General features: G+C 41.6%; 1 protein-coding gene across 9 annotated transcripts in view; it reads right to left on the minus strand.

Annotated features, from left to right (window-relative positions):
• The window catches only part of lef1 (lymphoid enhancer-binding factor 1), a 46,879-nt gene extending 32,858 nt beyond the window's left edge, over window positions 1–14,021 (minus strand). For 7 of the 9 annotated variants that reach the window (XM_074629335.1, XM_074629341.1, XM_074629339.1 and 4 more), the window contains exons 1-3: window positions 12,888–14,021; window positions 10,217–10,283; window positions 8,872–8,996 (exon numbers count right to left, since the gene is read on the minus strand). In XM_074629335.1, coding sequence (XP_074485436.1) covers window positions 8,872–8,996; window positions 10,217–10,283; window positions 12,888–13,100 — 405 coding nt within the window. In that variant the 5' untranslated portion in view covers window positions 13,101–14,021. The remainder of the gene's footprint in view (window positions 1–8,871; window positions 8,997–10,216; window positions 10,284–12,887) is intronic. The other 2 variants (XM_074629337.1, XM_074629336.1) reach the window with 1 other exon arrangement.
• Between the last annotated feature and the right edge of the window lie 8,594 nt (window positions 14,022–22,615).

The raw sequence follows: 22,615 nt of genomic DNA on the forward strand, positions 1-22,615 counted from the left end.
GATTTCAGCCCTGGAAAGGAAAAGACGTCGGCTCCCCCCCACAAAACACCCCCCACCTCCCTCCCTGCCTCTCTCCAGCGCTCACGAGCGGCAGCCAAGACTCTCCATCTAGTAGGAGGCAGGAGGCTTTGAAGAGATCAAAGCCAAGGCCGGGAGCAGTTGCGCGCCCTGGGAATACGGGAGAGAGGCTTTCTGCTCCTCAGCCCTATTTTCTAGCGTCATGTCGGATTGCAGCTGTATTGCATTTCGCCAGTTTTCTTAATGCTCTTGGTTTTGACTTTGACATCAGTGATCCCCCTCGGTTTCTTCAAAAACAAGGGGGGAGGAGAAAAAAAAAGAAAGTGACTGAGAGAGAGAGAGAGAGAGAGAGAAGGGGGGAGAGAAGGAAGGAAAGAAAAGAGAGGGGGTGAAGAGATCTACAGACTGATTTCTATTTTCACAACTCCATAATTGGCCAGTTCAAAGGAGAGGAGGGGAGAATGTAGCATTTGTTTTCAATTCTGCAGCCGATATGAAAGGAGCGACAAACTTTTATGGGTTTCCCAAAAATTAAAGACAGGCTTTTTTCACAGTCAAAGAACAGCGTGTTTTTTATGGCCCAGACCACACAAAATGAACTGATAGCAAAGCCCTCCTCTTTGTCCTCCCACAGAAAGCTCAACAGTGTGGTGTAGCTCTTACACTTCGCAATGTGTGTGTGTGCGACTCTCCATCGAATACCCGTTCAGTGTTGCAAATGGTTAGACGAAGAGAGAAATGGTCTGATGTTTAAAAACACAAAAAAGGAGGCATGAAGAAAGCTACATCCGTCCATTCACTTAACAGCTCTGCTAATAAAGCCTGGTGGCGAGAAGGCACCCTTTGTACTGTAACTATGCAGGCCCTATACCAACCTCCTACACTGGGGACCATTAATATTTCAGTGCTGTCAGATGCACATTGCATGTGAGCCTCTTTAGCACTCACACCCACAGCAGAAAGAAATAATGAGCTTCTGAAAAATATGAAACAGCAAAGACAAGGAGGGAGGGAAAAGAGCGCGCCAGAGACTGACCAACTTCATACAAAACAGAGCAGCTATTGATCATAGCTCTATTTCTTAGCTGGACAAAGTGAGGGCTGTTTGGGCGTCTCTGAAGTCTGGACGCAGCCGGCAGGATTTGCACCCATGTTTCACTCCTGTGGTCCTATTGTTCCCCCAGCCTGCAGTTTACTAGCTGGAACACTGCTCGCCTCTATATAGACCTGCAAGCTGTCAGGATGAAGTCAATCAAGCTATTCATGTTTTTACTCATTTATGACTAACTCAGGGAACAGTGAGGTACTGTGATGAGCTTTGAGGGGCTTCAATCACGACGTAAAGACTGACCCAATCAGTCAATGAAACATGCGCTGTATAGGGGCATATTAAACTTGTTTTTTTTAAGATAATAACGACTATAAAACTAGTTTTGAAGCCAACAAAACATTTTTGCCAAGAGGCAACCACTTCACCCGCTATCTCAGCACACCGACAGTTGCGTCACTTGTCACAAATTGACAAAAACACTCCACACATGCACACACCGCCCTCTAGTCTCACTTTCTGATCCACCCCTTACAGGAAGTGCATACCCAGGCCATTCAAACACAATTGGGCATACGGCACAACCTTGGTGAGGCCCCACCGCTGACCCCTGGAGATCAGTGGCAGCAGGCTGCTGGTGAAGAGTGAAGCCCTCTGAGCAGGTGTTGTGAGGCTCGAGCGGCGGTCTGCCCGTGGAAGCCTGACTGGCTGGCTCCAGGCAGCACTGCTTGATTGGTTAAGCTTCATCCAATTCAGTGGGAGGATGGGGAGCGAAGAAAAGTGTCATCATCTATGAGTGCTTCGCTTTGAGCAGTAACACATGCCCAAAATAAACATCAACCGGGGTTAAGTGTGCGCCTGCACGTCATGCTCACGACCATGACGCTCCCGATTGCTTTTCTCACACACATATAGAAACACACATTTTCAGCACTTAGTGATTTTAACGACGTCTATATCCGTCTTTCATCTTCGTCACTCATTTTTATTTTTAAGTCAGATGTTTCTGATTATATCTGCTGCTTGCTCTTTTTTTTATTTTGATGTAATTACACTGCCTTAAAATTGGCATGTCAGTTTTTAAAAAGAAGTCGATACAGCATGGTGATAGCGATATTTTGTATGGCAATATTGTATAGTGTACCCGGCCACTATTCTGTCTTTCAGAGGTTGTAGCGGGCTCAGTTTTAAAGGTAGAATGAAGATACTGGTATCATATAAACTAAAGAACCTAAGGAATCCATTGGTACCAGCCATGTTAGCTTGTTGGGAAGAACGCTAAATAACGCTCCAAATTTACACTAAATTTTGGCGAGGAAAAACTGGCATGGCGATTTTCAAAGGGGTGCCTTGACCTCTCCTCTGTGAAAACTATCTTTTCAGATGAAACAGATGTTAACAAACTACATAATTTGCAGTTAAAAAAAGGTAATAAATCGCAAAATATGTCTTATACTACAATACTCAGCATTTCGCAAAATGTTTAAAATCGCAGTACGATCGTATTGTGACTTAAGTATCGTGATAATATCATATTGTGGGGGTGATTCCCACCCCCAGTTTTAAGTGTTAGAATAACACAGACAATACTTCAGGAACACAATAAAAACTATTTTATGGTTTTATCATCCGTTAAAGAGTATAAACATATAGAAATGTATCTTTTTATATTCAAATCAATCAGCATGCCCTCACTCTATCAAGTAGAATTAATCCGCCAGAAACTTCAACCTTGATTGTCTCATTTCTGGTTCTCATCTGACACAACAATACAATCTCTCGGTCCTGGTGGACAATCACTCTGCTGAGCTCCATTTAACAAGATGAAACACACTGATAAGGCGATTGCAACCACATGGCGTCATTAGCGCCGTGCATGTGGAGCAAATGTGTCGACCAGCATCACCATACGGCGGAGGACGAGAAGAGACCTTGGCGTTAATGGTGCTGTTTATAAAACACCACGACCCAGCACCGGCGGCACTACAAAGAGTCTGAGACGCAGAGTGTTTCTTCTGTGTGAGGTCCCTGCTGCTGTCCTTCATGTGCACACACACACACACATTTCACCGTTTGATAGAGCTGCAAAGCAGATGACATCAATGTCAGCGTGACTCTTTGATATGTACCGATTTGGTATATACAGCATTAAATGAGGCAATTATACTGCTGTCTTTTGACAGTTACTATATTTTCTTAATGTTATTTACATACAGACAGTACTGTACAAAGACTACTTATAGAAAATGAGCTGACAGCGGGATGATCATAAGGAGTCGATCTACTTAAAGACAAAATGCTGCATTCAGCTCTGGTAAACTTCACACAGCATGTCCACCCTATAGTGCGAAAAAAAACTACACATGGTGCCATAAGCTGCCATCTAGAACATTATGTGTGGACATGGAAGGCTGCTGGTAAATGTAGTGTTCTCTTTAACAGGGATCTTCCACGGTAGTGCTGGGGGCATGAGCTCAGGACACACATGGCACTGAGGGACACCAGAGCGGTCCTACCAAATCCCGTTAGGTAAGCCTGGGTTAGTGATTCCACGCTGCGAGACACTGGCTAGCAGATCCGTCACGTTCCCACTACATCAAAGGAAAGTACAGCGCTGCACCCCCTCCACACCCCCTCTTTCTCGCCATGAGGAGCTGCAATTGAGGGTCCAAAGGGAAAAAGGAAAGAGTGCACGGCAAAGGAGAGGGAGCTCTCTTAACTCCCCCCACCACAAGCAGCAAAACTCGGCTTAAAAAAAAAAATCAGCGATTCCATCCGTTCCTCTCCTCAAGCTGTTGCTCAAGACCATGAGACTGTTGCAACACAGTTGGAGATCACCAGCACATCTTCACAGTCAGGTGAAACACCTCGTACTGTATCTGCAATATTTCAGCGCTAAAAGCACGCAGTCTTTATCTTGTCAACCATGCGTTTATGAGTTTATTCAAAGGGTTTCAATAAGATGTCAAGAGCTCAGAGGTTGTAGGGCTTCTTTTCCCCCATAGAGGAGCACGATCAGTAGTTTTTTTGTGATTTTAACGAAGATTAAATGTGACAACAGAATCTGAGAATAGATTTCAGGTCATTTAAAAATACGTACTGTCCATCACGAGCATGTTGATCTTTATTTAGACGCTGTCATTTTCAAATCCTCCCTTGAGTCTAGGGACCACGTATTTGAAAGATAAGACAAAACCTTCTCTTCTTCCACACATCAAACCTGGAGTGACGACTTCCTAAATGCTTTGAAGATTTATACTTGGCAACCATCATCGTCAACACCATTATGTGGTATTAGGATGATTCTGACCAAAATCGTAAAAGCATGTTGTCAATATAAACAATCACAAAGACACAGAGGCCAGAGAGAGAACAATCCTTCCCTATCTTCAAAATCTCTTTCCTATATTTACACCAGAAGTTATGACAACAGAAGTATGAATCATTACATGTGGACAAGTCTCTTCACATTATCTGATGCATCGGAAAATGCCGTGAGAGAGAAACACCATCCCAGATCAAAACGACAGACAAGACAATCAGTGTAATTCTGTCTACTTCAATAACCAGATTACTGCTTACGGCTTTTTTGCAGTAACATAATGTAAATAAGTAAATCAGTTTCTTTAATCAGGGTGTAAGAAACGGCTAGATTTATATGCTTAACTAGGTTTTTAACTGGCTTCAAACATGTTCACGTCAGAGATCGGGCACAGGAAAACATTACTGTTGTGGCAGTGAAGTGAGATAAGGGGTGTAAGAAAATTATTAGAAATGTTGAAAATATTGTGTATCGCGATATATTTTGCGATACTGTATCGATTCTCAAAAACATTGTTATTGATTTTTAATGAATAGTTTACATGCAAATATTAACTGAGTCAATATTTTATTTCCTTTGCAAAGAGATGTGTATGTGCCCTCTCAAATTAGTGCAATGATGTTGGATGTTACAGGGACTGAATGCATAAAAAAAGAAATATCGCCTTGCTATCGCAATATATAGAATCGTAACCCCTATACTATGATGCGTATCGTATCGCCAGATTTTTGCGAATACACAGCCCTAAGTGAGATGACAGAAAAGATAATTTGTCAATGTTGACGGAGTCCGCAGAGGGATAAAATGATTAAATATCAAGTCCAACTATAACTGAAATAAATAAGTGTAGCGTATTTCTACATCCAAACAGCAGGCCATCAGTAAAACATATACATAGTAGCACAATCAGAAATACTGTCCTGTCGCATCAGTCCAAATGCTTGGACCAAAAAAAACACATCACACAAGCTTAGGCGTATATATCACTAACACACTTGAAATATACCAGCCGATTTACTGCTTTAACCCAATTTCACTAAATATCACATTTTTAGTGTGCATATAAATGTAGACAAGACAATTACATAAAGCTTCTTTAGGCACCAGTCCCACGCGTCATGTACAATCAACACAATGCCCTTTTTGCTCCTTTAAGAGAAGGATTCATTTATTTATTTATTCATTTATTTATTCATTTTTATTGATGTTAAACTCCAAACCCACTACACTTTTTGCTCAGGATACCCCGCAGACTCCACATCCTCTATCGGCTATAGGTTTACGTAAACACGGGGGTATTCATAACACACCACTGGCTCTTTGAAGTGGTCAACATGTCTATGCAACTGAACACCACGAGGCATCTCAACACCAAAGTCTCAGCTCTTGTGGTGGAGGCGACCTATCGAGCTAGAAGCCCTAAAATCTGCTGACAATCAGCTACTCCCAACAGCTCCATCATGACTGGACGGCATGTGCAGGAATGTCATGGTCAATGGAAATCAATCTAAACTACTGGGATCGGGGGCGGCGGTGGGGCTGGGGATGGAAGAGAATGAAAGGGAGAATGTGCCTTTGATCTCAGTGAAAACTGATCCCAGGCCTGCAGATACTGTGGCTGCGGTGGCCGGCAGCAGAGGCAGCGAGCTGACATCAGTGAGAAAGCCAGAAGACTCATGTTCCGTGATCCTTCCACCAAGCCTCGGCTCGTTTTATTGGATAAGTGAGAGAAACGTATATAAAATGACTACCGTTTTATTGAAGACAGGGTGAGGGGGAAAATTGGGTGAAAAAAAAAAAAGCAGCCATGGTAAATGAAATGAAAGCGGGGCTTTAAAAGTTTTGGCAGTGAGTACGCTGTCTAACTGCCTGGCCTAATTCATCTGCAGTGAGGGGTAATTTCCTCTCATACGGTCAGCTGGTCTCTATACAGACCCTCTACGAGCGCGTACGATGGAATAACTGATAAAATTGACAAGAAAACAAGCCATAAACAGAGAATTTGAAAAGCATCATACCCCACATCTCATAAGCCACTCTACTTGGAAACTGAAATCATGAGGTAATCACGTTTTCTCTACAATGTCGCATACTTTCACCCTCTGCAACTTTGGCAGAGGGGAAGCAATGCAATTTTAACACCATCCCGTGATAGAGTTGTGTGTGAATGAAGTTCCTTTACACACAGCATGTGGCATCTGCCCCCAACAATCACATCTGCCTCTGAAAGCCGACTCTTAGCTCACATTTCACAACTTTACCCTGATGAAACTAACATTTATGCACCGCAAAAAAACAAAAACAACCCAGAGCTTGTGTGAGTGTTTCCTGTATGGAGGCACCAAACCACGGCCAGACTGAGGCTGGTTGTCTCTCCCGAGTGTGATACAGAGACTTGGTCAAAACAGGATTAGAGTGGACAGCTGCTGGTGTGCCCTGCGCTTTATGTCTGTCTTGAGAGGAGAAATTTGCAAACGGGACAGACACAGGAAGCCGCCAGTGAGAGACCTGCAGCTGGCCTGAAATTAATACCATTACAGGGACGCTATCTGCAACAACACACGCCACCCCTGGACTGTACTATGAACTCCTCTGCAGGGCAGCCTCGGAGACGTGATGCTGCCTTCAGGCCTCCTCTGTCATGCTGGGGTAATTAGAGGGCTTACTTGGGTCATGTAGACATGCATCACTTAAGATTCTAACAAGATGAGAAATACTGTATATCTCATCTCTTAATCTCCTGGAAAGTATGGCAGGCATTCAGTTTCCTAGGGGTCACACCATATACGGTTGTCAAGGGGACGGGTGTCAACAACGCTGGTACGTTTGGGTAAATAGTGTGCAAAGACGCTACACAACAACACAAACATTACAATCATTGGAGGGGAATATTTTCTGGGGGGGTTATTTATCATATTATGAGGTTTAAGTTTGTAAGTCAAGAAATGTGATCTTACCTCAAATGCTGCCTTTAATTAATCAATTATTTCATTACTTTTAATCCCCAATTCATAATTTCAGGTAGAGTTGCAACGATTAGTTTTATTAAATTAATTGCCAACTATTTTGATAATCGAATTGAGTAATTTAAAAAAGAAAAAAGTCTAAATTCTCTGATTCCAGTTTCTTAAATGTGAATATGTTCTGGTTTCTTTACTCCTCTATGACAGTAAACTGAATATCTTTGAGTTGTGGACAAAACGAGACGTTTAAGAGAATAATCAACGGATTAATCTACAATGAAAATAATGGTTAGTTACAGCCCGAATTTCAGGTCAGAGATTTTCTCATTCAACCTTGATATTCCAAACTAAATGTGTTGGTATGATTGTGAAATCAAAGCAGCTGATTAATTAATATTAAAATGTTTATTTGATAATATATTACGCTGCATGCATTTTGACCCAAAGAGATTAAGTAAGCTATAAACTCGCTATTTCTATCATAAAATGAAAATGAAATTATGTAGGGCTGCAACTAAGGACTATATTGTTAGCAGTCTAATCTGATTTTTCTTTATTTATTGATTGTTTGGTCTCTAACATTTTCAAAAATGAACAACAAGAACATGTAATAACCTTTTACGGTTAACTCAAAATATCTTATCTTATCAAACCAACAGTCCAAAACCAAAAAGTGACTGGAAATAGTGAAGTATAATCAAATGCTCGCATTAAAGAAGCTCAAAAACAGTAAATCGTTGTGCGATTTCTACTTCATAAGTAGCAAACAAAATCTAAATCAGATTTAGAGCCAGAAATAGGTGCACATTTTGCATTATCATATCATTTCTTAAGGTGCTGATTTGATTAAGTAGTGCAATCATTTTTAAGTACTGTGATTCTCTTTAACGGAATTTGATTTAATTTTTTTGACTCCATCAATATGGAAAACAAGTAAGTAAGTAAGATGTATTAAAAGTGAGACAGCGTGGCAGAGTCTGCTGACAGGTAAAGCAACAGGTTGCTGCGTGTTCTACTGTAGGTTACATTACATGTGATATCCCAAACAGCGTCTGAACTGCAGTTTAACCGGAGCAGGTGCAACATGAAGTTAAATCTCTGCAGGTCTATCATCATCCTCAATGTTTGTTTTTGCTTTCTATTCCCACAAGCGCACGTTAATGAATAAAGCAAACAGGTTGTTTCCGACCAGCACTTTCAGCAACACTTTACCAATTTCTAAAAAAAAAACAATATATAAATCTTATCATTAGACTAAAGAAAAAAACATTGATTCTTGATTTTTTTCCTCACCCTTTATTAAAATTGCCAACAATATATTTTCTAACTAAACATCCTTGCCTCAGTGAGATGCTGAGATGTTGCTCTTTTTTGTTTTGTCTGCCACCAGCAAAACGTGGTTATGAAAACAAACGTGTTCTCAGGTACGAGCTTATTGTTACACCAACAGCATTTTCACATTATGATATAGGAGTTAAACTGATAAACTGACACGTAAAAAATAAAGAGTTGGTACTGACCGTTCTGGGCATGGGCGGCGAGAGGGAGCCATTGCTCATGTAGGAGTCGTTCATGTTGCTCATCATGATGTAGCCTGGGTAGCCCTGGTACGGATGGCCTTTACTGTACAGGTCTTGGAGTTTTGCTGGTTAAAAAAAAAGGTTAAAAATGACGATTTACTGCGTATTTGCAAAAGGCTCATTTTTAAATGTATCAACATCAAAACTCTTTGGATTTCTCACAACACTGGAGCTTTAAACACACAAACAAATCTTACAAATGACAATTTCTAAATATGCTTCAAGTCAATAAATCAGGCAAGTAATAGCAATAAAGCTGAACACAAAGTTGGCCCGCCTGTTTAGATGCTGTAATGATATCACTGTCGGTCGCTTTAACCCGTGCCCCGTTGCGCCTCGGCCTTTTGTTTGTGCCCTTTTCTTCCCGTCTTGGAAAGGAGGGTCGTATTATACAGAGGAACAATGGAGCCCCTCTGTGCCAATTAGCACCAATTAGAAGAACATACAGACTGTGTCAAAACAGGAGACGCCCCAACTGTTCCTCTACGCCTTTGACCTGAGTGGGGGAGCTTCATACAAGAGGCCTCAATGCAGCGCCACTCGCCACTCAACTGTGCGCTGCTGCGTAATAAGGCCGGGGGGTTGGGAGTGTTTGTGGTATATAGGCTGATGGCAACATGGATCTTGTTGTGAAGAAAGCCAGTGTTTGGTTTGAGGGGATGCTATTGAGGAGTGAAAGGGGGAACAAAGAGGAGACACACTCCTCCTCAAAGCCCTGATGGTGACCTGCGGCCGCGGGGTCACACTACAATACCCAGAGAGCAAAGAGCCCCGAGCGGCAGCAACATGTTGCACGCAACAGTGCGGCCGCAGAGCTGATGTATGTGGGGAAATAGTTTACTGGGGTAATTGCATAATAAAAAAAACACAAGAGATATAAGAAATGTGATTCTGAATCATATTCCATCGTAGGCTTAAATAACATGAAATGTGCACATTCATCGGTTGTGCAGGCACCCTCATCTATGAGGTAGGTAACAGGTAGCTGTGGCCATGAAGGCATAGCATGTCCTGACTAGACCTGGATCAGAGATTATCTGTCTGAGAGCAGATGAAACAGAGGCTCTGATAAGAAGAGGACCAGCAGTGCCAGAGTGTGACTGATCACTTCTGCGTGGGGGAAAACGAGGTGGCACTTTTTCACCTTAAAACTTCCAACTTCTCAAGCTGCATGAAGCAAAGTATTCTGAAAATCTGGGGCTTTATTGCAGCTAAATGGGCCTGCTGGCTGTCCTATAAAGCACGCTGATTTTAACGGGCTCTTGCTTTAGGCGGTGTCACTTACCATCCTCCAAATGGTCTCTGTGTTTTTCATGATATGAATCTCGCGGTATTTGGGACTGTCTAGCTGCCTGTAAAAAAGAAGAATACAAAATTGAAATGATGGTGAATCAATTAGGAGGGCCTTCAAATGCAGTTACACACACACACAAACATGCTGATACGGTCAGACACCCACAAACACTGCTGGGACAAACGGCGTCCCTTTTGCTCGTCACCAAAGCAGAACAAGCTTGCACGCACACACACACACACACACACACGCACACACACACACACACTAGCATCTATAGAGAGGTGATGGAGCAGCCTGCATCAAAGCTTCAAAAGAACCACTTAATTAAGCTTCATGTCCTTAAGGAGCTTACAAATTAACTTGTTTTCAATACCATAGGCCCACTCTCAATTTTCATCTCTCAGTTTATGTGTATTTGTGTTACAAATTAAAAGCTTCTGTGCAAAGTGAAATAAAATCAGCCCATGAAAAGAGAAAATGGTGGAGACAGTTTTTGCTGTAAAAAAAAACAACAGCTTTTCGCCCAGCCATTTCCTTTCTCTTTCCGAATCCGAATTGAGAAGAGGACCTCTTGTTGGAGTTCAGACCCCTCAGGATGGCTTCCAGCTGAGCGAGGGAACTTCGCTGGATTCCTAATTAACATTCAGCCTCTGTCTCGTGCGTCTCTAGGACATTTGGTGGCGGGTGTGTACAGCCCTGTTCAGGATGTGCCCAAAATTTCATTAACACTGCGGTTAATGACAAAAACAGACGACTAACTTTGTGATGGGGAAGCTGCAGCCTGCATCCTGAGGACGCTGCACGGGGAGACGGACGCAGAAAAAAATGTAAATTTAAACTGTGATGTTACATGACTACTCTGTATCTTTATGTGTGCTAATAAAATGCGAGAATATAAAGCACGAGAGGAATATTTTTAGAAACATTAAAAATTCATCATTAATAATTCTTCCATTGAGATTCTTTATGCATTTTACATACACAATACATTTCTTCTGATTTGCATCTTTTTAATCCGATCAGCGAGGACGGACAAAAACAAACGCAGCTGTACATGTGTTTAGTATTTTTCTCAACCTCAAAGCATGCAAATATAATCTGTGGGCACCATTCAACGAACACGACACTAATGAAATACGACATTAGAGATAGATAAACAGCCTAACAAAATAACAGAATAATTGGATATTGTCCTTTTGCTTGGATTGTGACCTTTCAAATAAATTAATCATAATGTTTGCCAATAGATTTGAAACCACATGTGTGCTTAAACAGATTCATGTGCTGCTGTTTACAGCTGCTGAAGGTTATATAGTGTATCCCTGCAAACACAGCTATTAGCCTGCTTGGCACAGGAAGCACACACAAGGCCCCGATTCTTACACCTTAAAATATCTTTTTCTATTTTTCTGTTTCCAAATTTTCACTACACATTAATGCACCATAAGCGCCACAGACGTTCCAAGTGTGCATTTAGGCCTATCATGTTTCCAAAAATAAGATTATTAGGTGATGTAACATGTAGAGAGGAGGCTTCTGGAGGTGAAGCTGGTACATCTGAGTCTGCAGACAGCAGTGGCATCACTGAAGCTATTCAATTTTCAAAATAAAAATGAAAGTGCTGTGGACGCTATAAGTTCACTTGAACTCAGCTTGTTGTTGTTTTTTTAATCTGAAGTAAATAATTATGATAAACATACATTATAAAACTCATCAGGGTCTTCACAGGAAGAAATTAATTTTAGGCCTATTTGCTCTTTTAAAGCACACCCCATCTTTTTAATCTATCAAATCATTCAAGTATGCTTGTCATGACTCGCTTTTACTTGACAAGCATACTTTGAGATGTGCTATTGTGCGTTTTGTATGTTCTTTCTTGTATGACTCTGTAGTATGTTCCTTTGTTTTGACCTGCCAAGGGACTACAGATGTGAATTAGTTTAAAGCTATAATCTGGTACGGTGCATCAAATGGTGACATTTATGTTTTAAACTGTACATGGTCCCTTTTAAATTAAATTAAATAATAATAATAATAATAATTCAGGTAAAAACCAGAGTAAATGAATAAAAATGTGCCAAAAGCTAAATGAAAATCAGGTCTTTAAATAGTTAATTGTTTACATGCTTGGATGCAGGTTGTTTCCTCTCTGTCTCTGATGGAGTTCAGAGTTTGATACCCATTTTCCTCCTCATCATCATCATCCACCACATCAGTCAACACACACACACACACACACACACACACACACACACACACACACACACTGCATTACTAACTCACATCGTGGCTGTTTGCTGTTTTTTAATCTGAGGTAAATATTTATAATAAACATATATTATAAAACTCAGCATGGTCTTCACAGGAGGGAATTAATTGTAGGCCTATTTGCTCTTTTAAAGCACACCCCATCTTTTTAATCTTATCAAATCATTCAGGTAAAACCCAGAGTCATGAATAAAATGTGCCAAAAGCTAAATGAAAATCAGGTCTTTAAATAGTTAAAACTATAAAAACAACTTTGTTTTGATGCAGGCTGTTTCCTCTTTCTCTCTGATGGAGTTCAGAGTTGATGATACCCATCTTCCTCATCATCATCTTCATCCACCACATCAGTCAACACACACACACACACACACACACACACAGCATTACTCACATCGTGGCTGTTGCTGTTGGGGCTGCTCTCTGACTCGTTGACCAGAGATGACTTGATGTCTGCCAGGTCTCCCTCCTCCTCCGAGTGGCTGAGCTCGGCGAAGATCTGCTCCTTGTGGTGCGGGTCTCCCTCGTCTTTGAACGGGATCATTTCGTCGGTGGCGCAGAGCTCCGGATCTCCTCCACCACCACCACCGCCTGATAACTGTGGCATGTTTAATGTGTTTTTACTGTTCTGCCAAGACAACTGAAGACAACACACACACGCCAGAACTGTTCCGAGACTACAGAGGGGGAAAAGTCCCACTAAAATCCCCCAGAAACGGTGAAACCGTGGTGCGTAAAAGTCCTCCTCTCTTTAGCCGGAGAGTGCGAACACGCTGCCGGTGTCCGGTGCGTTTCTACTGGAGCAACAGGAGGCGTGAAGCTGCTGCTGTCGTCCTTTTCTCACCACTTTGACTGTTTAAAACTACTGAAACTCAGACATTAAAAACTTGAGATTTAAAGTCTCAGACTGAGAGCACGCCTCAATGTCATGAGGGGAAAAAAAATAAAAAAAAGGAAGATGAAACCACGAGTTTAAAATCTCATCACTAGTTTTTCAGTCAACAACCGACGGCGGATATGGTCCAGTATCAAAACAATGACTTAAAAAGTGCATTTATAATAATATTTCCTCAGTGGTCCAGTGGAGAAGAAGCTGTCTTGTCCTTGAAAAGTGGAAAAAAGAAAACCAAAACACCAGTCTGGTAGGTGATAACTGATGGATGGATTTGCAACTGGAATAAAACACACAGTAGTTTTTAGTAGACTGCTGGAGACGCTGCTTCTCATGCGTCAAAATACATCCTCAACCTGCAGGAGGGATGAAAGCAAAAAAGTCATAAAACAATCAGAAAAAAGAAGAAGGTAGAGAGATGGGAGAGAAAAAGCGACTTCCCACTGCTCCCTGCACTGCTTCCACAGTGTAATGTAAGCAGTGTGTGTATGTGTGTGTTGGTAATGTAGCTGTGCGCCCTCCTCCTCTTCCTCCTCCTCCTCCTCCTCCTCTTTCTCTCTCTTCAGTCATTGGGAGGAAGGAGAGATGAAAGAGAAGCCGAGGCTCTGATTGACAGCACACCGATTGACACTCCTCCTGAGAGAGAGAGAGAGAGAGATTTTATACACAGCTCACAACAAATGGGCAGACAGCAGAGGAAGAGGAGGAAGAAGATGTGAGGCTGACACACGCCTTGTGTGTGTGTGTGTGTGTGTGTGTGTGTGTGTGTGTGTGTGTGTGTGTGTGTGTGTGTGTTTGATGGGTTAAAAACAATCACGATGAATCAAAATGATAATAGAGGGAAAAAAACAAGACGAGCTTCAGCTTGTTTGGCCGAGGAGGTGAAATTTAATCGAAAACGCAAGAATTGGCAATAGTGTTATTTTCTGTAGCAACTCCACATTTAGAAGAAGAAGAAACAAATATGTATAGGGCTTTTTCCATGCGTAAAAACCAGGTGGATATCTGGCTTTACATTTTCATAAAAGGGTCATATATATTTATTATTTATTTATTTTTTGTATTTATTCAGCAATATTTGGGAAAAGGGGTGGGGGGCTGTTTTTTGTTTATTTTTTTTAAAAACTCTCTTTAAATTGCTTTGGCAAATATCAAGGGCATGCTTGTGGTTTTTCTAGGGCTTTCCGTGCAAATATTTATGCTATTGCTATCCAACAAAATAATGTTGTATTTAAGTGTTTTGCCACAATGGCGACTAGACAACAAAATGTGATATGATGCTCCAACGAAATAACTGAGAACAGACCAGGGGGTTTTAGGCCTATAAGTCTCAGACACCCATCTGATCCATATATGGAAAGATGGAATCAATGACACATTTGATCAGATGTTATTTAATAGCACACACACACACACACACACTCACAAACAAAAACCCAGTTTGGGGATTAATGATTGGCACAGTATAAACTGTGCTGTTATTGAAAAACATGCAAACAGTGACACATTTGATCAGATATATAAGCTATTATTATTTTCATTCATTATTATCACATACACTCCATAATAAAAATACAGTTTGGCACACCATACTGTTATTGAAAAACATGCACACAAACATAGAATAATATAAATTGCCGTATAGTTAATTAAGAATGACAAATACGCACAAAAAGACAAGCAGAGCAAAGAGGAAAAGAAGAGACTGAAATGTTTCATGAGAAAATACAGGGAAGAAGAAAATAAAGCAAAAGAAGCAGTAGAAGTGGTGGTCGTGTGTTTCTGTTTCTGTGTGCGTCTGAGCAGTGAGAGATTGCGTGAGAATCGTCGTGTGGATGGGGAGGCAGATCTTTATAAAGGAGGAGGAGGTGGAGGAGGTGGGGTTAGCGGGGCGGAGCCGCGGCTCCTTTGATCTGGCGGCGGCTCTTTCATCCCAGACCGACTCAGTCTCCCCCCACCCGGTTCTCTCTCTCCCTCCACCACCAACACCACCTCCTCTCGGCCTCCTCCACCCCTTCCTCCCTCCTCCTCCTCGCTCTCCCTCGCCTTTGTATGACTAAATTTGGTCCGAGTGTGGAGCCGGGCCAACATTTCCACGTGTGCGTTCATCCCAGCTGAGAGAGAGAGAGAGCGAGGAAGAGAGAGAGAGAGAGAGAGAGAGAGAGAGAGAGGGAGAGAAAGACAGAGAGAGAGACAGATAGAGAGAGGGAGAGAGATAGAGAGAGAGACAGATAGAGGGAGAGAGAGAGAGAGAGGAAGAGAGAGAGAGAGAGAGACAGATAGAGAGAGACAGATAGAGAGAGAGGAAGAGAGAGACACACAGAGAGAGAGAGAGAGGGAGAAAAAAAGAGAAAGAGAGAGGGAGAGAGGGAGAAAAAAGAGTGAGAGAGAGAGGAGAGAGAGACAGAGAGAAAGTGAGAGACAGAGAGAGTGAGAGAGAGAGAGAGAGAGAGAGAGAGAGAGACAAAGAGAGAGAGAAAGAGAGAGACAGAGAGAGAGAGCGAAAAGAGAGGGAGAAAAAAAAGAGAGAGAGAGAAAAAAAAGAGAGAGAGAGAGAGAGAGGTTCTCTTCCGGGTAAAGGAGACAGCAGCAGCAGTAAAAAAAGAGAAACAGATCAAAGGCTTTTGGGTTTTGGAATCAGAGGCTGGATTCTAAAGAGACTGGCTGCATTCCAGAGTAGAGCGGAAAGCGCGCGCTCCCACACGCGCCCACACTCACATAATATAGACGAGCACGCATGCATGCACGCACGCGGGACACAGGCACCAACACACGACGCGCGTAAATCTGTCTTTACGCGCAAAGAGAGAGAGTAACAGAGAGAGAGAGAGCGAGCTAATTAGACTGATTTCACACAGGCAGACCCGAACAACCAAAACCTTTCATTAAAAAAAAAAAAAAAAAGCCTTTAACATTATATTTCTTGTTTCCAGCCCAAAAAAATTAGAAGAAAAATGTGATACAAGGTACAAACTCTGGCTGTTCCTGCTCTGTGGAAAAGTGTTGGTTAATTACTTCTTTAATTTAATTATCCGTACTTTTTTTCTGGCACTGATCTGCTACCTTCATCCACCACCAGCAGCCTAAAACCTAGGAGCTATAGGAACAACCTCATTGCCTTGAAATATATTTTTATTCCGTGTCTTTTGCAGCATTCACCTTGGATATGGTTTTAATCATAAAATTGAGAGAAAAGAGGGGAAATCAGGGAGAAAAAACGATTTTTGGTATAGGCCTATTAAGATACTAAAAAGAGACAGTGCAGGCCTGCAGGGCCTGGGGTATAAGAGGTGAAGAGATCCAAACTGTGGAAAATGACACAGATTAAATACATCACAGGACTAAATGAGTCATGTTTGTTTTTTTGGCTTTGGTTTATTGGCATTGAAATATATTATAAAATATAACATGTAGGACTTGTTAAGGATAACCTTAATCCTAATGTTCTGTGTGGGGTCCTTGAGACCTCAGGTCCTCTTTAACAGCTCCAAAAACATACTTCACATTTGTTTTATCACCTTGATACTTTTCCTATTCAATGAGAATTGATTATATATGATTTGAATTGATTGAATTGATTTCAGAAAATGGCACTTCTGTTTGAGGTCTCAGCTGTAAAACACAGTGGATGTATTGATATATGATATGATTGGTGCGATACCTTTTATGCAGCAGTACCTCCCAAATCCCAAATAAGTCTATTTGAATTTCTGCAATTTCAGTTTAGTTTCCCAAAACGTAGTTTAAGATAACATGCTGTGCATTTTTTTTTTTTGTCTGTGAATGACTTTTTAACAAAGAAATGAAATATATATTTCTTAATGCATATCCCATATAATATATGGAACATGAAATGTCTCCCGTTTTGGTGTAATAACAATGCTTTATTGTCTTTTCTGTCCATTCTACCTAGTTTTTGGCAAATGAAAGTGTTACCACTTCCGTTTTATTAAGTTCAGAAGAATACCAAAAATACATATTTTGTTTTGTTGTAATTATTTTTTTTTAACACCACACACAGCAGTGGGGGACAATGAGGAAGTAAAGCCAATATCAACAAAACCCGGGAGTCAATCAAGATGTAGACAGGCATTCCCTGCTGTCCAAAGAAATATTAGAAACTAATAAAAGCTGGAAAATTGAGTCATAAAAACAGAAACAGACAGTACATTTTATAAGAAGTAAATAAGGTAGAAGGTATCTGCACCCCAAAAATCATTAAACTCAGTTGAATACCAATATTCAATATGCAAACATCAGATAATTAAGAAAAAACATAAACAATGCCCATATTTGACTACATCTTTTGCAAATGTTATATAATTGTATGATGCATATTTGCCTCTAAAGGAGAAAAAAATACAATTAGGAGATCAAGTTAATTGTGTTTCCTGCGTGGAAATTTTCGAAAAATAAGCTAAACAAAATAACCTTACTAGACTTTCATATTCTGGTCTTGCAAAAAGGGAAGTTTGTGGAAGTCTTGGGTGAGATTCATTATTTAATACCCTCTGCTGCATGATGAGAGACCGCTGCAGAGAAGTGAGGCGGGGGTCATTTGTTCACCAGGATACAACACTACATATACATATTTCACTGAGCAATATAGACCTTCTTTTTCATTTATGTAACGCTTATTGTTTGCAGCAGTAGAATAAGTACGTCGGTGATAAAGATTTGTTTGCTGTGAAATAATTCTAGTTCAGAGACTTGATGACAAGGCGACCAACGACAGCCTCTCTAATGACGACGCCGTCAGAACCACCCTAACACACTTTCTCCTGACATCAAAATGCATTATGCTCGCCGTATCGCAGCCCTGGTTGTTAAAATAACCAGGAAAGTTGAAGTGGAGAGAAAAAGAGAGAGAAGGAAGGAGCGGAGAGAAGAAAAAAAAAACAGAGCTACATTAGCATTTCTCTCCTAATGAGTTCATAAGAGTGACCCCTCTGGATCTCACATGAAAAGGAAGATTTCCTGCTGCGCTGTGACCTGAATTCAGTATTCTCTCACTTTAGATACTACATCTTGCATGTTATATAAGGAAGGAATATATCAATACACACGGCATAATTTATCACCAGTGGATTTCGATCTCCCGCCTTTTAAAAACCGGTAGTCAATCTGAATAAGAAGGAAATAAATATATTAATGGTCTACACGTTGTGGTGTTGATGAACATAATGCATATTTAGCATATTTTGTTTTATATGATGTTTTTTTCCCCCTCTTATAAAGTTGGGAGAGCATATCAGTTTAGTAGACAATATGAATTGTGTCAAACAAAATGCTCTTTGTTGGAACAACATCCAGTCAAGGTCCTCTTTAGATCTATTATTGTCTCATCTTTTATCTGTTCTATTTTCATTGCAATGCACAATACTTCAAACAGAAATTACCCTAATTATCTCCCGTTCGCGCTTTTGTGCTGTGCATGTGTTTCTGTGTCTGCATATGTGAGCGTCCGCCTGTTCGGTGTGACGATTTTGTCAATATCAGCTCCTGAATTCACCTGCCAGGTAAGTTGAGTGGTGAAATCCCTGCTCATGCTGTCTATATTCCACCTGCTAGTCATTCATAACAACTTCCTTGATGTAGAAATTATAGCCCTGGAGCTCGCAGCCATCTCCAAGAAAACGACAGGAAACAAACATCAAATTATGATGAAAAGAGCTTGCAATTAAAGCAGGGAAAAGACACCATTTATCAGACGTGCAAATCAAAACGGGGGAGGTCTGAGGTGAGTGATTATTTGTGCTGCTCTTTGATTGGTGGGAGATGAGTCACCTTGTTGAAGGGGAGGAAAGTGTCTTGGGGGTAAGGTGAGGAAGAAGAGAGGGGCAGACGTGTGATCTGGATGATTTATGGCAACGCTGTCAGGAGGCTGTCTCAGACAAACTGTCATTAAAATGAAATTATCTCCTTGATGGAAAAGGAGGGGAATTTGTCATGCTATGTATATATTTTGGATGTGTCCAATTTGGGAAGGAGAGGGTAGAGTATAGAAAAAGGAAGCAGTAAATCTAAGAATATACAGGCAAGGAAACAAACATCACGATACTCCTGTGAAAGACATTTTAAAAAAAGAAAGGAGTCTAGAGCCATGTTAGCAGCTCTGCGATGCTTTGAGATAAATGCAAACATTAGCATGCTCACAATGACAATGCTGACATCCTTAGTTTAGTGTTTTTGCATGCTAACATTTGCTAATTAGCACTAAACATTGAATTTAGTCATAGGTCAAATTTATATTTTGACCTCATGATGGTGCTAAATGAAATGTCAGAGGATCACCAAAGTTGTTACAATTCATCCTGAGAGGGACATGACTATATTTAGGGATGCAGCAATGCGACTTTTTCAGTCTCGATAACGATAGTGATACCTGGGCTTTGGGTATCGGCCGATACAGAGTAGTGATCAGATACCAGCGTTTAATTAATAAGCTGTATGCCTCACTGCGTGGAAGTGACCGGGATAATTTTTTTTATGTGTAAGGCAACATCAGGCAGGACTTGAACATCGCTTTCTTAACTTTATTAAACAAAATGTAACAAATAAATACACAGATGACATAACATCAATTTAATAAATTGTTATTTAATATTAAAATAATAAATCGTACACCAGCAACTTGGCAAAAAAATAATTACTGTTCAGGTGTAAACATTTTAAATGCAGCAACAAACCGGTCAAAAACAGGAATTACATTTCCAGTATATAATGTATATACGTAGTATACAGTATAATATGGATGCTAATTTTGAAAAATTTACTTAACCGATAACCGACCGTCGTTAACAGATAATTAACCGTTAAGCGACAAGATTTGTGCCTCGCATGCTGCGGTGCACCAGCAGTGCAGCCGGGAGAGATACTGTAGCAGCCACGGTGCTGCGTGTAGTGTCGCGGACATGCAGCCACTCTCCCAGTAAAAGTCCGCCACCACCACCGAACATTTAGTTTAGTTTAGCAGGTTGTCAGCTGTGTGTCTGCCTGGAGTAACGATATTCTGTCTGCCCGGCATAACGATAGCGAGTGTCCGTCAAACAGTGTGTATTTGTGCTACGTTAGCAGCGCTAGCGTTGCTGGTGGCTTCGTGCTCGCCGTAGCCACACACATACGCTTTTTAATTCATTATTAATATTTCTTTTAACCGTTTAACTGATAGCGTTAAATCGATTAAAATGCTTAATGTTGGTTAATGGTTAAACGGTTAATTATTAACATAAACATTTAATTTAATCTAATAGATCGGCCCCATTATCACAGATATCCGATCCAGCTATTTGAGTCAGTATCGGCCCGATATCAGATCCGATATCGGTATAGGTGCATCCCTCACTATATCTGTACCAGATCTCATAGCAATCTACCCAGTAGCTGTTGAGAAATTTCACCCAAAACTACAAACGTCAATCTCATTATGGCGCTGGAGGAAAAGTTAGAGGATCACCAAAGTCATGAGGATTCATCATCTGGGAGCTATTAATATCAGATTTAGTGCTAATCTATGTGGTAATGTTGAGATACTTTGCTGGATAAGTAAAAACTTTGATCTTCTGGTGGTGCTAGAGGAAAAGTCAGTGGGATCACCAAAGTCAGTGGGGTTCATCCTCTGAGGACCATGAAAATATGTACAAACTTTCATTGCAATCTATCCAATAGTTGTTGAGATATTTCAACCAAAGTGGTGGACTAACCAACTGACCGACATTGCCATCCATAGAGCCAGCATTACTGCATTTGAAACAACAATCTACTTGAAAAACAAGTTTCCTCTTGAGGATCCACTCTTCCACCCACTGTACAGATTACCAAATCCAACGAGCAGACTCCTCTATTGTCTTACTCACAGAGATAAAGAATGATTCACACCAAGTGGCACCTGACTCCACCCTGCTATCCTTGCCAGCCAGTGAAACTGACAGAAAAGAGAGAAGCACTGAGTAAGCTCCTCAGAGAAAGAGACGGGGAGTTAGAGATCTCTTTTCCCCTCAGACTTGGCTCACTCTCACAGGCGAGACGGTATTAACTTACATTCTCCAAGCATCAAAAACCTGAGTGCTAACGTGCCGCCATCATCAGACAAACATGCACATGCACAGACACAATCTTTATCTCTTCTCTGACTTTCTTCATCACGCACTGATCGATACTTGCAAGCGTTGCCTCGCTGCGGCCAAAAAGAAAACCCCTCTGGGGCTATAATATCATGACAGGCAGCCTTTTCTCCTCTGTGTGCGCACATGCAGCCCTGTCCCGCTGTCACTCCCGAAGACTAATGGGCAGATTAACACTTGGCTGACCCAGGTGCCTTGAGGGAAACTAATGGCGAGGATGTTTACCTACAAACTTCACCCAGCTGGGACGGCCACCTTCTCTGCAGCGGACTGTCAGTTTGCAGGAATCTGCTGAGCTTGCCCACTGGCACCATGGGTTTCTATTGCTGATAGGGGCAGTCTTTTAACTCTGTGTGTGATGTTCAGAAATGACAATTTCAACACAGCTGTTATTGAAATATTTAACAGAAGATGAGAAAAAAAGCACATCTCGTGCATTTTTTGTCCTCCTCTAAGTGAAAGTTTCGAGGTATTTCCTTCAGTTACGCTGTGGGAAAGGGCAAGGTCTCGACTGGTGTAATTGAACAGGTTAGAGAGGCATGACAAGGCTCCTTTTTACTGTGCACGGCCTACATATGTCCAGAGGCTGGCCGAGCTTCACCACCAGCCGTCCTCCACTGTGCGCTGCTGCTACATTCTTCAGGTCCAAAGGGGAAGTGGTCCAGTCCTCTCAGCTCGCACAGCTACTCCTTTCATCCCACTGTGTTATTGGAGAAAGCATTGAGCACTGCGTCAGGGCCTGCTGTGTCGGGGTCAGGGTTCAGAGCTGACCCGCTAAGAGGTCGCAGGGCCCCCAGCCAGTCTGTAATCAAGCACACAGCACACCTCGCTGACCCCGCTCCGCCGTCTGTGCCCGTCGCCCAGCCTCGGCCGGCCTTGGCTGCCTGAGATCAAACACGGAGCGGCAGTACCTCTGGCCCTGTGTTATCAGCCTGGGTGTCTCATCACATCAACACGCAGGGCTAAACAGTAAACACAGCCAGCCTGGGTTTGCTCACGGTGTGTGTGTGTGTACATATCAGTATGGAAGCTTACATGTATGCGTGACTGCACCTGGGTGTGAGGAGGTTAAGGTAAGGTATTGTTTAGATTTCATCAATTCAGATT

This window comes from Sebastes fasciatus, chromosome 3 (genome assembly GCF_043250625.1).
Source record: "Sebastes fasciatus isolate fSebFas1 chromosome 3, fSebFas1.pri, whole genome shotgun sequence".
Taxonomy (NCBI): domain Eukaryota; kingdom Metazoa; phylum Chordata; class Actinopteri; order Perciformes; family Sebastidae; genus Sebastes; species Sebastes fasciatus.